This window comes from Phocoena phocoena, chromosome 2, assembly GCF_963924675.1.
Source record: "Phocoena phocoena chromosome 2, mPhoPho1.1, whole genome shotgun sequence".
In the NCBI taxonomy this organism is placed as follows: domain Eukaryota; kingdom Metazoa; phylum Chordata; class Mammalia; order Artiodactyla; family Phocoenidae; genus Phocoena; species Phocoena phocoena.
Window position 1 is genome coordinate 85,379,020 of NC_089220.1, and position 18,636 is coordinate 85,397,655.

The 18,636-nt window shown below is 38.3% G+C and overlaps 1 protein-coding gene across 1 annotated transcript in view; it reads left to right on the forward strand.

The window, feature by feature from the left end:
* The window catches only part of GANC (glucosidase alpha, neutral C), a 71,270-nt gene that overhangs the window by 8,277 nt on the left and 44,357 nt on the right, over positions 1-18,636 (forward strand). Inside the window, exons 4-5 of the mRNA XM_065871711.1 lie at positions 4,890-5,017; positions 12,699-12,881. Coding sequence (XP_065727783.1) covers positions 4,890-5,017; positions 12,699-12,881 — 311 coding nt within the window. The remainder of the gene's footprint in view (positions 1-4,889; positions 5,018-12,698; positions 12,882-18,636) is intronic.

Sequence of the window (18,636 nt, forward strand, 5' to 3'; positions counted from 1 at the left end):
GTGTTGACTGCTTTTTTAGACCTCTTTTTTTCCTACTACTATCAATTTTTTACCTTCAGTCAAAATTTGACCTGGATTGAGAAAAAGAGAAGATCTAGTCTTGTGACACCAGAGCAGGGAAATTTATGCTATCTTCTGAGTGTACCTGAAAAGCACTGCTAGCAAGGCTATTTGGAACAGACCTACGTCTTTGACCTACTTTATATAGCTAATTTTTATGCTTTTTCATGACATGGATGAACTATTTGGAAAAATGTTTATTTTGCAGCCTGTTTGCAAGTTTTCACTGGTGACAACACTTCTGGCAGCTTCTCCAAGGATGCAGGGATATCTCTGAGCACCTCCATGAAGTTATCCCTTGCGTCTTCATCTAAGCAATGGGACTTGGCCCAACCAGCCACCTCCTCAACAGATGAGGAACAACTACTACTTGTTAACCAGGACTGTTTCTGCAGAAATGGCCAGGAACAGGCAGCTTATTGGGGAACTGGCCAAGCAATCAGAAGCATACCTGGACAGGCTAATTGTCCTTGGGGAACATGCTAATGCCCAGCGTGAACTTGCCAGCGTTCTCCATAGAGAATCAGTGCTTGCAATAAACCAACTGGCTACAACTATGGAAGGGGCAATAAGTGCCCTACAGCAATTTAATGAATCTTAGACCATTCTCTGAATCCTGGAAGGTCTTGACCAATAGCTGAGAGAGGTCCTTGCTCACTTCTCTAGGCCTTTTAGGTTAACTATTCCTTATAATAGAGAGACCTGGTTCCAGAGGACAAGCAAGATCTACCCATCACGGAGAAGTTGATGGGATCACAATTTCCCTTATTAATACCCACCACCATTTAAATATATGTTAGAGGGCTGTTCTGTTAACTCAGTCATAGTCTCTACTAGTTTGGGGTGAAATTAAAAAAACCTTTTAATGTAACTGTGATCCATTCCACTGCTTGAATGTACAGACAAGGCTGTTGTTACCACCATGATTTTTATAAGCTGTCTCATATTTTTGCCCTTGTGGCCAAAAAAACTAGACTTAGGGATGACAAACTACTGGGTTTTATTTTTATTCGGTATGGGAGAAATAAGATAGGAAAAGGGAATTTATGCTCTCCTAGATTATGGGAGGTGAGCCTCTGAACGAAAAACCAAGTAGAGACTTGTGGTACTAAAATGAACCTCCAAAATATATTCCTTTCCTTGAGGATTTATTTCATCTTCTCTGTGTAGGAGGACATTTACACATCTTAAATCTTTCTAGGGGAGCAAAACCCATGCTGTCTCACCTTATTTTAAATGTTTAATTTTATGTTTCTTCACTTATTTTACATAAATCCATCTTGCCGCAATCTTTACTGCTATTCTCTAAATATTAACATTAAATAATTCTGAGTTTATGCAGTCTAACTTCTGTAACAACATATTTTTTTGTTTTTGCTTTTTTTTGCGGTACGCGGGCCTCTCACTGTTGTGGCCTCTCCTGCCGTGGAGCACAGGCTCTGGACGCGCAGGCTTAGCAGCCATGGCTCACGGGCCCAGCCGCTCCGCAGCATGTGGGATCTTCCCGGACCGGGGCACGAACCCGTGTCTCCTGCATCGGCAGGCAGACTCTCAACCACTGCGCCACCAGGGAAGCCCACAACGTGTTTTTTATTGTCATTTTTAATCACTAATAGAGATTCAATAATTTATTTGTATATTATTTTAAAATAAATATCCAAACAGGTCTCTAGAAAACAGAAATGTTTAGAAATTCTTAATGTTTTAGATAGAAGGATATAACATTCATGTCCAGACTTCTTGACAGCCTGGTTTTGGTTGAAAAATTGGACAATAACTGGCAGTTAAGAAGCCCAGGGAAGTGGTTTATAAACTGTCATGCACAGAGCCCTGAGGTTTCCGTAGAGGAGTCTCAGAACTCAATGCAGGGAGGGGAGCGGGCTCAACAGTAGGGGCTCTGAGCCACTTCCTGCTGTTTTCAGTCCAAGTAGCTTTACTTATTGGACTTCTGAGAGTCTGCTGCTGTTGATTTTTTAAGCCAGTAAAAACGGCATGAGCCAGATCATACAAGCAAATGTATACTAAGGTCTAAGGAAATTATGTGCTTGGAATATGAAGCTATGTTGATGATAATAAGAGATAAGAATGAATTTGGATATTGACTTTGAAAAGGGTTACCTATTGGCAAAATTGGTTTGCTTAATTAAGTTGAAATGAAAACAAAGTGGGGCTTTGACTCTGATTTGTATGTTTGCTTGCCTAGGGTTATTATAGGAAAAGCAGGGTTATTGCTACCTTCTCTCATATAATTAGGATTCTTTACTAGGCTGCAGCCTCAAGAACAGAACATATCAGACCAGTCTTTGGTTTAAAAAAATAAAAATTTTTAAGAAAGTTATTTTACTAATAATGGGGGGATCTCTGAGTATATAAACGAAATGCAATTTGTTAATCACATATAAGGGACAACCTGTGTGCCCTCTGCTTAGGATGTTCTTGCCCATTTTTGCCTACCCAAAGTCCTACTAATCCCTCAAGGCCCTGCTTAAGTCCCTCTTCCTCCAGAGAGATGTCCCAGAACCCCTCTCCTTACAGTCATCAATATTCCCCTTCCTTGTTCTCCCGCAGCACATGTCCTCATCCTATCTCAGCATCTATCATAAAATGCTTTACGGTTACAACATAGGTGTTGCATCTCCTCTAAATTGCACTCTCCCTAAGAGTTTAGCCATCCTTTTCACAGCAGTCAGCACCTCACAATATTAGATGCCAAATAAATGTTAGTTGAATTAAATTTGAGAGAGTAGTGGAAATTTATGTCTAACTTGGGAGGGAATACATAATCTAACAGGATTTCAGCCTTATACTTGGATACATTTTCAAATCTTAGAATTCTGATGGCACACTTGAAGTAAGCCAAATATACAAAAGAATACTAAACATATAAGCAGTAATTACAGTATGATTGGGAGTGGGGGAAAGGGGAAGGTGTTGGCCAAAGAGTACAAACTTCCAACTATAATAAGATGACTAACAGCATAGTGATTGTAGTTAATAATACTCTATTATATACTTGAAAGTTGCTAAGAGAGTAGATCTTAAATGTTCTCACCACAAAAAGGAAATGGTAATTATGTGACTTGATGCAGATGTTAGCTAATTCTATGGTGGTGATCATTTTTGCAATATACAAGTATCAAATCGAGGAGTTGTACAACTTAAACTTAAAGAATATGTCAATTATTTCTTAATAAAGCTGGGGAAAAAATTATTATTGTATGATCAGTACTACATCATAACCTTGTTTTTTTTTGTTTGTTTTTTTTTTTGCGGTACACGGGCCTCTCACTGTTGTGGCCTCTCCTGTTGTGGAGCACAGGCTCTGGATGCGCAGGCTCAGCGGCCATGGCTCACGGGCCCAGCCGCTCTGCGGCATGTGGGATCTTCCCAGACACATGAACCTGTGTCCCCTGCATCGGCAGGTGGACTCTCAACCACTGCGCCACCAGGGGAGCCCCATAACCTTGTTTTAAGAATGTCTGTAAAAGCAGCCACAGCCTATTTACCATTATTTACCTGGTCACTCTTCAGTGTCCTGTCACTGTTCAAGTGCCCTTTCCTATATTCTGAAGAAGCAAGGTTCCAGTAACATCGTTTTGTGGGGGAGGGATTGTTTTTGTTTTTGTTTTTTGGTGCTGCATTAATATTCTCCCTGCTTCCTATATCTTGCTTGCACCACAGCATACCTGTTCTGTGTGTTACCTCACACAGGCTACCCAGCTTAGCCTTTCATTTAACAGACATTATAGTAACAATACACAGACCCAGTTGTAACCAGAATTTGGCATCATACTGTACTTAATGATTTGCAACCAGTGCAGCATGGCACATCAGTTGAAAACCACTGTCTTAAGATAATTCCCTAATCTTTTTTTTTTTTTTTTTTTTTTTGTGGTACGCGGGCCTCTCACTGCTGTGGCCTCTCCCGTTGCGGAGCACAGGCTCCGGACGCGCAGGCTCAGTGGCCATGGCTCACGGGCCCAGCCGCTCCGCGGCATGTGGGATCCTCCCGGACCGGGGCACGAACCTGCGTCCCCTGCATCGGCAGGCAGACTCTCAGCCACTGCGCCACCAGGGAAGCCCTAATTCCCTAATCTTGATGCCTCATTTTGTAATCTAAATCCAGCCATCTCTGCCTTCAGAGTTTGTTATTGTTTTATTTTTCAAACTCTCTATTCTCTTTATGATTCTATGTTGCTTCCATCTTTCATCGTAGGCAGTATTTAACCTAAATTCTCCATCCTCTTGAGAAACCTGAGAATATCCCAGCCTCTAGAGAAAGTTCCCCAGACGTTAATCTAAGTGTACAGGAAGTGCCTTGATTTTAGCGCAGGAAGCCTTATTCATCTACAGTAGAGAACCCCAATGACCACCATTTTACTGTCTATTCTTTTCTATTCTGTGGCTTGTTACCCTTCATCTTTCATTCAACTGGAATCCAGTTACTCTAGTTTTAACACCAAACACTTATTCTTAAGTTACCTGTACTTTATCATAGATACAGTGGGCTACATGTCCCAATTTTCCAAGGGCAGTTTCAGTTTATGCCTGTCATCCACTATCGTTATTAATAGAGAGCCCTCTCACTCTTAACAGTCCTGGTCTGGACAATTATATGTTTGCCTAACCATAGAACACATAGGAGGTGTTTGTTTCTACTACAGGTAGAGCCAAGCAAGTACATATAGATTGGAAAGCCTTTCCTTCATGATTGCCATTGTTCTCCAATTTGCTTGGCCTATAATAATTTAAACATAGTTTTCTAATTATCATAATTTGTAGAACTGACCTGGGTAACCTGTTGAAACTAATCTCGTGTGTGTTCCCAGGTTCCTCTCCTGGCTGAAGTTTATGGTATAGAGGGAAATATTTTCAGGCTTAAAATCAATGAAGAAACACCCTTGAAACCCAGATACGAAGTTCCTGATGTCCTCACAAGCAAGCCAAGCACTGTAAGGTAAGCCAAGAAACACGCCACCTTGGATACACCCTCAATATGTTCTTCTGTCATACCTTGAGTAGCAGCTTTTGTATGAGTCTCTTAGTTTGCTTCTTCAAAGATACAACCATTTGCAGAGTTAGTTTTTAGTTATTTGGGGATAAATTTATCCATTTTGATGTTATCCATTCTGTACTCTCTTCCTCCACCATTTGACTCATCAGCACTTATTAATGGGGAGAAGCAGAGCTTCTGATCTTCTCTCCTCCTGACAAAGTAAGCGGTTTATCAACCAGACTTTGGGAGCAAGCAGGAGAGCTGTTTAATTGACTCACTCAGATGAACAGCAGGGCTCCAGAGATCCAATGTACTAGCAAAACTCCCATGCTTACAGTAATTTATACAGTTAGACTGACTCACTTTTAATTAACGGCAGTCTCAGAAGTCTAACATATAATCTGTCTTAGAGTCAGAGATAAATTAATAATCAGTTTCTGGGTGGAAAAAAAATCTTTAGGGATTAAAGCATTTTTCATGTACCTGCAGAATCTGCATCAGTTCTCAGCACATTTTCTGGTGATATTTTAACTTGGTTCTGTCTGTTGGTTTGTTATTTTCTTTATATCATGTCACTAAGGGAATATAAGATTATGCCAGATGCTTTAATTTTCACTACATCATTATCATAGTTTTATGTAGATTATTTTTTCCATGAAAATCTAATAAAAAGTTAATAAATTATGGGACTTCCCTGGTGGTCCAGTGGTAAAGAATCCGCCTTCCAATGCAGGGGATGCAGGTTCGATCCTTGGTCAGAGAACTAAGATCCCACATGCCGCAGGGCAGCTAAGCCTCCACGCCACAACTACAGAGCCCATGCGCTCTGGAGCCCACACACTGCAACTAGAGAGAAGTTTGCATGCTGCAACGAAGAGCCTGCGCACCGCAACGAAAGAGCCCACATGCCACAACAAAGATCCTGGGTGTTGCAATTAAGACCTGACACAGCCAAAAAAAAGTTAATAAATTATAAGGAGAAATTAATTTAGCTACACTAGAACTATCATAAATTTAAAATATATCAGCGAGCCACTACTATATGCTAAGAACTTAGGAAATAAGAATTAAAAAGGGACTATTCTCATGGCTTTGCAGTTTGGCAAATGAGAGAGAGAGAGAGAGAGAGAGAGAGAGAGAGGGAGAGAGAGAGAGAGTGTGTGTGTGTGTGTGTGTGTATTTCCTCTTGGTCACATTACATTATTTTTTACTCTCCTGGACGATTCATTTTACTAGTAGACCTTTAACATTTTTACATCTGTGTTCATAAGTAACATTAGTCTATAGTTTTTCTGTGCTATCTTTGCCAGGTTTTGGAGTCAGGGTGATATTAGCATTGTGTAGTAAATGTGGTATATTAGTTTTGCTTCTATTTCCGCCTTTTTCTAGAGGACCTTTGGCTACAGTAGTAACTAAAAACTACATTTCTCCATTTCCCAGACTCCCATATAGCTAGTTTCTGATGTAATTCAGGTTCCACCAATCAGATGCACTTACAGTTATCTTGATTTCAGAACTGAGTCTCCCATTTTGCTGATGTGCATCGGCAGCTATAGAATGACTCTAGAGCCACTAGTTAGGGCAGTGGTTTCCCGATCTCTGGATTGCAGCTGAGTTGGCATGATCCTGGAGCCCAGCAGTTGCCACATTGACTTCTGATTACCCAGCTTCCTGATTCCAGCTAAGAGAGAAGTTCTGTTGGCCTGCAATTATGCAGTATTGTTCTAGGAGTCATTACTGGACACTCAGCCAGGAACCTGCTACCTCAAACCTTCCATGATGTTGTAAGCTAATAATTCCTCCATATTAAGTCATTTACTTTCTGCTTAAAATAGCCAGAGTTGTTTCTGTTATCTGCAGTTGAGTTTTGGTTAAGATAGTCATTGATATCAGAATGAGTATAAGCAACAGACCCTCAAGGATGGGAATCTGAGCTTAGTTAGCTGATCTACTTGGACTTAAAGGCAGTGAGGACCTGGTTTTCATTAGACGGTGAGATATTAATGTTTGGGGCTGAATACTACCCTCCCCAACCAGACTCATATGTTGAAGCCCTAACCCCCCCATACCTCAGAATGTGACTATTCTGAGACAGAGCCTTTGAACAGGTAATTAAGTTAAAATAGGGTCGTTAGGGTGGGCCCTAATCCAATATGACTGGTGTCTTGTAAGAGGAGGAGATGAGGATACAGATAACACAGACAGAGGGATGGCCATGTAAGGACACAGCAAGAAGATGGCCATCTGCGAGCCAAGAAGAAAAGCCTCAGAAGAAACCAAACCGGCTGACACTTTGATCTAGGATTTCCACCCTCCAGAATTGTGAGAAAGTAAATTTCTGATGTTTAAGCCACCCAGTCTGTGGTATTTTGTTATGGCAGCTCTAGCAAATTAATACGACTAGCAATAAACCACAGCATTCTGTGGCAGTCACTTAAATTACTACTTGTGGTTGCCTGAAATAGAGTGCCTATTGAAAGCATGGCTCGGGCAAACCAAGTGGTGGGGCCATAGCATAGCATGATTGCCATACAACATTCAAAACTCTGAGGTGGCCTGGCTGCTATTAATTTACTGAAGAACTTAAAGAAAACAGCAGTTTCAGGCTTTTAAATTGTCAGAAACCTAACATATTTCTATGACAATCCTAAAAGTCATATCTACAGAGTCCTCGTAGCTGAAAATCGGAATTAGATTCTGTGGTTTTCTGAACTAGAGCGTAAGTTGAATTCACAGCTTCATCAGGTCTATGAATTTAGGGCATCAGCTGTGAAAAGGTAGGACTCCCCAAAATTGAATAGCAACATTTGGGAAGATTTGGATAACCCTGAGTCCCAAACCTCAAAATTCCACTGAGCCTCCCAGTTCAGCAGAAGCAGCTCCTTCTCCTCCATCTGATAAGGCTGATCTCACCTGCTTGGACACCCTGTGTTAACCTCACCTGAAATATACTGTGCCAGGGGATTCCAGTGCTCCCTGTGCTTCACCCTTACCACCCTTCACTGCCTCCAGACCCACTATCAAGTCAGACCCCAACATGCCTAGGGAGCCAATTACAGTCAAACCCAGGAGGAAAAGGCTTACACACCTAAAGAATTAAAAGATTTTATACTGGCAAAAATCTGGGAAATATGCATGGAAATGACTTCTGAGGGACTTCTAGACCAGAAGGAAGGACCATAATTTTAGGATCATGCTAAATTTACTGACATGGGTACAGGTACCAGAGAATCCAGATTTAATATGCTAGCTTAGACAGCTGAAAGTGGTTCTAATTATTTGCTTGGTTAAGTATAACTTGAACTCAGCTATGGACTGTGCTGAATGAAGCTGAGATACCAGAAATTCCTTGGCCCGTGTAGAAGATATGATTCATAGACTTAGGGAGATAAAGATGTTGAAGTGGATATGTCATATGCATCTAGCCCCTAATTCTGTTCTCCAAAGGATCCAAAAGATACTCCCTTCATTGAGAAATACATTAGTGAGGGAACACTTAGAAAGCATTATAGTGAGTGAATGTCTTTTCTGAGCTAGAGATAATGGTGGGGATGGTACCGTTACAATGGGCTCCCTGATTTCAGTGGAAATGATGAGACTCTAGGTGGCAGAGTCAAAGTAGCAGCATTTAGTTGTAAGAGACAAGGTAGACGTGTTTCCATAACAGGGCCTGTGTGGTACTCAAAATGGCTCAAGCCTCAGGGCAGCGCACAATACATCAAGGGGTCCATTAGGCTGAAATAGATGGACTAGAATCCTACTTGACAGAAAAATCAAAAGAACTCTCTTTAGGTTTGATGAACAGTGAGACACAACCTCTCAAACTACAAAGTTAGTTTCCAGAACCCAAAGCATCTTGCTTGAGGGGCAGGCCTAGAATCCATGGAGGAGGTTGTAAAGATATAATAAGATCATAAACTATCCCTCCTAATCCTCCCTAATGAGGCCTGTGACCAGGGTGACTATGCACTAGAAAAATATCTAGACCTAGGGATTTAATTTTTTTATTTTTAGATCTTTATTGGAGGATAATTGCTTTACAATGTTGTGTTAGTTTCTGCTGTACAACAAAGTGAATCAGCTACATGTATACATATATCCCCATATCCCCTCCCTCTTGAGCCTCCCTCCCACCTTCCCTATCCCACCCCTCTAGGTCATCACAAAGCACTGAGCTGATCTCCCTGTGCTATGCAGCAGCTTCCCACTAGCCATCTATTTCACATTTGGTAGTGTATATACGTCAGTGCTGCTCTCTTACTTCGTCCCAGCTTCCCCTTGCCCCTGTGTCCTCAAGTCCATTCTCTACGTCTGCATCTTTATTCCTGCCCTGCCACTAGGTTCATCAGTACTGTTTTTTTAGATTCCATATATGTGTGTTAGCATACGGTATTTGTTTTTCTCTTTCTGACTTACTTCACTCCGTATGACAGACTCTAGGTCCATCCACCTCATTACAAATAATTTAATTTCGTTCCTTTTTATGGCTAATATTCCATTGTATATATGTGCCACATCTTCTTTATCCATTCATCTGTTGATGGACATTTAGGTTGCTTCCATGTCCTGGCTACTGTAAATAGTGCTGCAATGAACATTGTGGTACATGCATCTTTTTGAATTATGGTTTTCTCAGGGTATATGCCCAGTAGTGGGATTGCTGGGTCATATGGTAGTTCTATTTTTAGTTTTTTAAGGAACCTCCATACTGTTCTCCATAGTGGTTGTATCAATTTACATTCCCACCAACAGTGCAAGAGGGTTCCCTTTTATCCACACCCTCTCCAGCACTTATTGTTTCTAGATTTTTTGACGAAGGCCATTCTGACCAGTGTGAGGTGATACCTCATTGTAGTTTTGGTTTGCATTTCTCTAATGATTAGTGATGTTCAGCATCTTTTCATGTGTTTGTTGGCAATCTGATGTCTACTTTGGAGAAATGTCTATTTGGGTGTTCCACCCATTTTTGGATTGTTTGTTTTTTTGATATTGAGCTGCATGAGCTGCTTGTAAATTTTTGAGAATAATCCTTTGTCAGTTGCTTTGTTTGAAAATATTTTCTCCCATTCTGTGGATTGTCTTTTCGTCTTGTTTACGGTTTCCTTTGCTGTGCAAAAGCTTTTAAGTTTCATTAGGTCCCATTTGTTTATTTTTAATTTTATTTCCATTCCTCTAGGAGGTGGATCAAAAAGGATCTTGCTGTGATTTATGTCATAGAGTGTTTTGCCTGTGTTTTCCTCTAAGAGTTTTGTAGTGTCTGGCCTTACATTTAGCTCTTTAATCCATTTTGAGTTTATTTTTGTGTATGGTGCTAGGGAGTGTTGTAATTCATTCTTTTACATGTAGCTGTCCAGTTTTCCCAGCACCACTTATTGAAGAGGCTGTCTTTTCTCCACTGTATATTCTTGCCTCCTTTGTCAAAGATAAGGTGACCATATGTGCATGGGTTTATCTCTGGGCTTTCTATTCTGTTCCATCGATCTATATTTCTGTTTTTGTGCCAGTACCATACTGTCTTGATTACTGTAGCTTTGTAGTAGAGTCTGAAGTCAGGGAGCCTGATTCCTCCAGCTCTGTTTTTCTTTCTCAAGATTGCTTTGGCTATTCAGGGTCTTTTGTGTTTCCATACAAATTATAAAATTTTTTGTTCTAGTTCTGTGAAAATGCCATTGGTAATTTGATAGGGATTGCATTGAATCTGTAGATTGCTTTGGGTAGTATAGTCATTTTCACAATGTTGATTCTTCCAATCCAAGAACATGGTATATCTTCCCATCTGTTTGTATCATCTTTGATTTATTTCATCAGTATCTTATAGTTTTCTGCATACAGGTCTTTTATCTCCTTAGGTAGGTTTATTCCTAGGTATTTTTTTTTCTTTTTGTTGCAGTTGTAAATGGGACTGTTTCCTAATTTCTCTTTCTGATTTTTTGTTGTTAATGTATAGGAATGCAAGAGATTTCTGTGCATTAATTTGTATCCTGCTACTTTACCAAATTCATTGATTAACTCTAGTAGTTTTCTGGTGGCATCTTTAGGATTTTCTGTGTGTAGTATCATGTCATCTGCAAACAGTGACAGTTTTACTTCTTCTTTTCCAATTTGGATTCCTTTTACTTCTTTTTCTTCTCTGATTGCCATGGCTAAAACTTCCAAAACTATGTTGAATAGTAGTGGTGAGAGTGGACACCCTTGTCCTGTTCCTGATCTTAGAGGAAATGCTTTCAGTTTTTCACCATTGAGAATGATGTTGGCTGTGGGTTTGTCATATATGCCCACTTTCTGGAGAGTTTTTATCATAAATGGTGTTGAATTTTGTCAAAAGCTTTTTCTGCATCTATCGAGATTATCATATAGTTTTTAATCCTTCAATTTGTTGATATGGTGTATCACATTGATTGATTTGCATATATTGAAGAAACCTTGCATTCCTGGGATAAACCCCAGTTGATCATGGCATATGATCCTCTTAATGTGCTGTTGGATTCTGTTTGCTAGTATTTTGTGGAGGATTTTTGCATCTATGTTCATCAGTGGTTTTGGCCTGTAATTTTCTTTTTTTGTGATATCTTTGTTTGGTTTTGGTATCAGGATGATGGTGGCCTCGTAGAATGAGTTTGGGAGTATTCCTCCCTCTGCTATATTTTGGAAGAGTATGAGAAGGATAGGTGTTAGCTCTTCTGTAAATGTTTGATAGTATTCACCTGTGAAGCCATCTGGCCCTGGGCTTTTGTTTGTTGGAAGATTTTTAATCACAGTTTCAATTTCAGTGCTTTTGATTTGTCTGTTCATATTTTCTGTTTCTTCCTGGTTCAGTCTTGGGAGGTTGTACTTTTCTAAGAATTTGTCCATTTCTTCCAGGTTGTCCATTTTATTGGCATAGAGTTGCTTGTAGTAATCTCTCATGATCCTTTGTATTTCTGCAGTGTCAGTTGTTACTTCTCCTTTTTCATTTCTAATTCTGTTGATTTGAGTCTCCCTTTTTTTCCTGATGATAGACCTAGGGATTTTAAGTGCTGTCTCTGAGCTTATATAACTCCTGGGGATCCAAAGCATCCTAAAAGTCTATGTGTCTGATTGGGCTGTTGGAAGTCAGGTGATAAATAAACAAAAGTTTCATCTTTCCATCTCACTTTGGACTGAGTGAATCAATAACCCAATCTGTGTTATTTACTCAGTTTCTAAGTGTAGGGTTGGAACGAGAAAGAAAAGCAAAATGTTTAAATTCTATGCACCAATTTGTTACTAACCTGTCCAGACCAAAGTAATAATGATGATGAGAGCTAACATTTACTGAGCGCTTATTATGTGCCAGGCTCTGTGCCAAGTGCTTTACATGTGTTATCTCATTTAATCCTCTCAAAAAGCTCTATTTGTTCTTGCTTTTATCATTTCCACTTTACAGATGAGGAAACCAAGAACTAGAAAGATTAACTTGTCCACAGTTATACACCTAGTGCGTGGGAGAGCTATGTTTAGTCCAGGCTTTCTGACACCAAAGCCCATGCTCTCAATTACAGCTCTCTACTGCTTTATCTGTGCTATGTCACATGAATATTGATTTACTAATTTGAATTGAGAATTGCATTGAGCCATGTAAACCTATAGCAATTTATTTTTCTCTTCCTGCCTTGTTTTCCAGGCTGATTTCATGCTCAGGGGATACAGGCAGTCTCGTATTGGCAAATGGAAAAGGAGATCTGAAGTGTCACATCACAGCAAACCCATTCAAGATAGACTTGGTATCTGAAGAAGAGGTTGTGATGAGCATAAACTCCCTGGGCCAACTGTACTTTGAGCAGCTGCAGATTCCTCCCAAGCAAAGGTATTTTTGCACATTACTTAACACATAAAGAACTTAAGAAAACCTGATTGTGAATACCAGTTGCCTAAATAGATAATACATCACCATAGAAAACTGGTTTGCCTTATTTCCTGGGATATTGTTCTGAGAAATTTCATCTTTTCACCTGTGCAGGTGAATGCAGGCTTGATGACAAAAATTATTCTCAGACATTTGTGAAGATGACACTCTTAACACATCCTATATGTTTGACTGAGGACATTCTCTACCCTACACATCCTTCTGAAAAAGCATCCTGTTAACTTTTTTTTTTTTAATAAATGTATTTATTTATTTTTGGCTGTATTGTGTCTTTGTTGCTGTGCGCGGGCTTTCTCTAGTTGCGGCGAGCAGGGGCTACTCTTCATTGCGGTGCACAGGCCTCTCACTGCAGTGGCTTCTCTTGTCGCAGAGCACAGGCTCTAGGCGAACGGGCTTCAGTAGTTGCAGCACGTGGGCTCAGCAGTTGTGGCTCGCAGGCTCTAGAGCGCAGGCTCAGCAGCTGTGGCGCACAGGCCTAGTTGCTCTGCGGCATGTGGGATCTTCCTGGACCAGGGATTGAACCCATGTCCCCTACATTGGCAGGCAGATTCTTAACCACTGTGCCACCAGGGAAGCCCGCACCCTGTTAACTTGATAGATGCTAATGTGAACTAACATGTCTTCAGAATTTCATTTTACCTCTTTAGAATAACATGAGTTACCTTAGACTTAAATAGTTGTCCAGGAATTTTCTGGAACCAACCATTTGATCAAAGCTGTTTGTGTGTGGGTCGCATGAATTGGAAGATAGTAGTAGAAGGAGATTCTAGTTCCATTTTTACCAATATTGTCTTTAAATCCTCCAGCCTTTCTATTTTTACCCAAATAATGAACATCTTATATGAGCTGCAGAAAGCATTCAACATAGTGATTTTTTTCTGAGTTTCAACTATTTCTATTTTAAAATTTTAATATTAAAAAACCTTATTTTGGGACTTTCCTGGTGGTGTAGTGGTTAAGAATCCACCTGCCAATGCATGGGATGCGGGTTTGAGCCCTGGTTCAGGAAGATTCCACATGCCGTGGAGCAACTAAGCCCATGTGCCACAACTGCTGAGCCTGCGCTCTAGAGCCCTCAAGCCACAACTACTGAGCCTGCACACTACAACTACTGAAGCCCACACACCTAGAGCCCATGCTCTGCAACAAGAGAAGCCACCGCAATGAGAAGCCCACACACCACAACAAAGAGTAGCCCCTGCTCACCGCAACTAGAGAAAGCCCGCGCAGCAACGAATACCTGACACAGCCAAAAATAAATAAATAAATAAATAAATTTATAAAATATAAACAACTTATTTTATCACAGAAATGTGTTCATTGAAGGAAAAATAGAAAATATTGAAAAGAAGAAAAATTAAAATACCCACAATCCTGCCACCTACTCTGTTAGTGCCTTATGAATATAATTCAATTACTTTTTTTGACTGAAAATACTAATAGCATAACAAATCCCTGTATTTGTTATTTATATTTAATTCATTATTTATTTATATTTAAAGCATTAATATTTAAAACATTTTTTCCTTTTACTAAACTCCCATTATTTTTGTTTTATTTTGTTTTAGAGATGATATCTAAGTTGGGCTTTTAAATTTTTATTTATTTATTTTTAATAAGCACATTGTACAAAGGTGTATATACACAGGGAGATCAGCTTTGTGACGACCTAGAGGGATGGGATAGGAAGGGTGGGAGGAGGTTCAAGAGTGAGGGGATATGGGGATATATGTATACATATAGCTGATTCACTTTGTTGTACAGCAGAAACTAACACAACAGTGTAAAGCATTTATACTCCAATAAAGATGTGAAAAAAAAAGGTGTATATAGTGAAAAGTCTCCCTCACCATTTGTGCTTGAGCTACCTCATTCCATCCTTGAAAGTAATCAGTGTTTCCAGTTTTCTATGTATCCTTCCAGAGATAATTTATGCCTATACAATAAGATTAATGTATTCTTTGTTTTTTCCTTTCCTGACACAAATAATATCATCTTTACACATTATTCTGTACCTTGCTTTCTTTCCCTTTACCAATGTGGTAGTTTCTAATTTCTTTAAAACAGCTACATAGTTTCTATTATATGGTTACACTGTGATTCATTTAGTTAATCCCTGCTAGTAGACTTTAAAGTTGTTTCTGATATTGTTTTACAACTACTTACTTCATGAATAACCTTGTATATGTGTCATTTTGCATACATGCAAGTATATCCATAGACCAGAGTCACAGAAGTATAATTTCTGATCAAATGGTTTGTACATCTGTACTTTTGATAGATGTTTCCAAATTGCCTCCCATAGAGGTTGTGTACTAGTTTATATTTCCATTATTTGTATTTATCTTTGTGTTAGGAAAATTAGATTATCCACTTGGAAAAAAAATGTAAGGTCCTAACCTCAGAACATTAGCAAAAATGAATTCCAGATAAATAAAAATAAAGCACACAAGAAAATAAAAATAGGAAAAAATGTAGAATTTAAAAAATCTTATTAGTGTAAGAAAAACTGAAGAGCCATAGGAAAAAACGGTGATTGATTCGATTACTTAGAAATTTTAAACTTTAAACTTTATTATAACCGCAAAAACAAAATACAAACAAACAAAAAAACTTGAACAAAATGAAAAGGCAAGGACTTGTAATTTCCAGTCTGGCATGTGAGGAGCTCAGAAGTTGCCACAAACAAGAATGAAACGTCAATCAAAAAAAAAAAAAAGAAAATTATTCAAAATACAATATAGACCTAAATGTAAAACCTAAAACTATAAAACTTCTAGACAACAATGAAGAAAATCTTGAAACCTTGGATCAGGCAAAGATGTCTTAGATATTACACCAAAAGCATGATCCACAAAAGAAAAAAATGGGTTAAATGGACATAACCAAAAGTAAAAATGCCTGCCCATTCAAAGACTATATGAAGAAGTAGGTTATTATTCTTCCTTTAATTTGCATTGACTATTAATTATTTTATTTTGCTTTATTTTATTTTATTTTACTGTAGTAAGAGCACTTAACATGAGATCTACCCTCTTCACAAAATTTTAAGTGTTCCATACAGTATTGTTAACTGTAGGCACAGTGCTGTACAGTAGGTCTCTAGAACTTATTCATCTTGCTTAACTGAAACTTTATGCCCATTGATTAGTAACTCCCCATTTCCCCCTCCCCTTAGCCCCTGGCAGCCACCATTCCTCTTTGAGTCTATGAATTTGACTATTTTAGATACCTAATATAGGTGGGATCATGTAGTATTTATCTTTCTGTGACTGGCTTATTTCACTTAGAAGAATGTCCTCAAGGTTCATCCAGGCCTTAGACTTTGTTCATTTGAGTATGAGTTGCTTCAAACTGGAGGAAATGATCTGGAAATGCATTAAAATTTAGAATATGTATACGTTTGAACTAGCAGTACCAGTTTTGGGACTTTGTCCTGTTGTAATCAAACACACATGTATCTAAGATAAATGTATGAAGGAGTTTATTGTGGCATTGTCATAGTAAAATCTAGAAAAAACCTGAATAATTAACCATAATCAATTAAAATAAAATATTATTCAACAATAAAAAGGGATATTAATCCCTCTGTATAATGATTCAAATAAAGCTTTAGTATATTAAAAAAAGACTATATGAAGAGAATGAAAAGATAATTCATAGACTAAGAGAAAATATTTGCAAAGTATATATCTAATAAAGAAGTTGTATGTATTGATATAATATAGAAAGAACTCTCAAAATTTAAGAAAATAACCTAATAAACAAAAGATTTGAACAGATATTTCACCAAAGAAGATATACAAGTGACAAATAAGCACTTGAAAAATATGTTCAATGCCATTAGTCATTAGAGTATTGCAAATTAAAACAACAGTGATGTACTACCATACACCTATTAGAATGGCTAAAGTTTAACAGGCCGACCATATTGTTAATGTAAATTGACCAAATAAAATTATATCCTTCTTAGCAGGAGCTGATAAACTGACACTGGGCTTGGAAATGTAAAAAAAATTTTCTATAGACGGGCTGAACTGAAACCAGGGAAGAGTGAGTTCACTAGATGGGGGTAACATGGCTATTTGGAGTGAAAGGTCAGTCCACAGCATCGTAATAACACTAATGTGTATATTCACAACAAAGTAATGTCACTACATTTAATAGACAGCACCAAAAAGTAGACATAGTGGGCACAAAAGTTCCCTGATATAAATGGCTGCCTAGACTTATTGTCCTTGTGGATCCTTGGGAGGCATTCTTTGAGACCAAATTGAGACTGGTCCCTGGGCAGAACGTTGCTCTCTGCCTGTTGAACATTCATGCTGCAAGAAGAGGTAATGAGCCTTATTCTAAGTACAGATGTACCTTGTACTTGTGTAATGTCCTAAAGGAGAATCATAGTTTACGTGCAAACTTGCAATCTTCTGCTATGCAAAGTGTTTATTTTGCCTTTTTCAATATATTTGCTTGACTTAGGCACTTTGAACAAGGAAAAGAAAAATAAAACACTTCTGAACTCTGATCTTTCACTGCTTTTGTACATTCTGATTGTGAAGTTGAGGGTAAGGATGTTCAGAAACCCATGGGGAAATTATATGCCTTCAGAATATTGTGCATGCTCTAATATGATGAGCTTTTAAAACACTTCATTAAAACATGAATCAATATGTGTAATTGTATAGATACTCAGCTAATTTTGAATGCTGCTGATGGCATAACTATATATAAATATAAATTTTTATATCCAAAAATATATTCTTGTGTGCTGCTTTTCCTACCTAGCAATGTTATTTCATATAATGAAGATTGTTTTCTTTTTTACTAACTCGTTTCAAAGAGAAAGAATTTTACTTATAAGCAAGCTGTTTTTCCCCCAAACATTCCAAAATTCTTTTTCTTCTTTGTTTTTTTCATCCAATAAATGATAGCATTATGATCTTTAAAAAAGAAAATAGCAGAGCAGTTTTTCAGTTATCTGAAACGCTGTCTCCTGGGCTGCAGTCCTCATTTTGCCCCCAATAAAACTTAACTCCCGACTCTCAAAAAAAAAAAAGAAAATAGGAGTAGTTATATTAATTTCAGAAAGAGCTAACTTCAAAACAGGGAAAGTATGTGCCTGATAACAAAGCATCAAAATACTTGAGGCAAGAATGATAGTACTGCAAGTAGAAATAGATGAATCCACTATTATAATTAGAGACCTTAACACCCTTCTATCAGGAATGGACAGATTCAGCAGGGAGAAGATCAATAAGGACATATTCTAATTCAAAAGCACCATCAATCAGCTGGCTATAATTGACATCTATAGTCTCCTTCATCCAACAACAGTAGAATACACATTCTTCTCAAGCTCACATGGAACATTCACCAAGACCATATTTTGCGTCATAAAACACACCTTAACAAATTTAAACAAATGGATATCATACAATGCCAGCTCTCAGACCACAATGCAATTAAACTAGAAATCAACAACAGAAAGCTGGAAAATTCCAAAATACTTGAAGATTAAACAACATGCTTCTTAATAACACAAAGAAGAAATCTAAAAAGAAAGAAAGGAAAAGATTTCAAACTAAATGAAAATTAAAATACAACATCAAAATTTGTGGGATGCAGCAAAAGCAGTGCTTAGAGGGAAATTTGTAGCATTGAATGCAACTATTAGGGGGGCAGATGCATTTGAAGA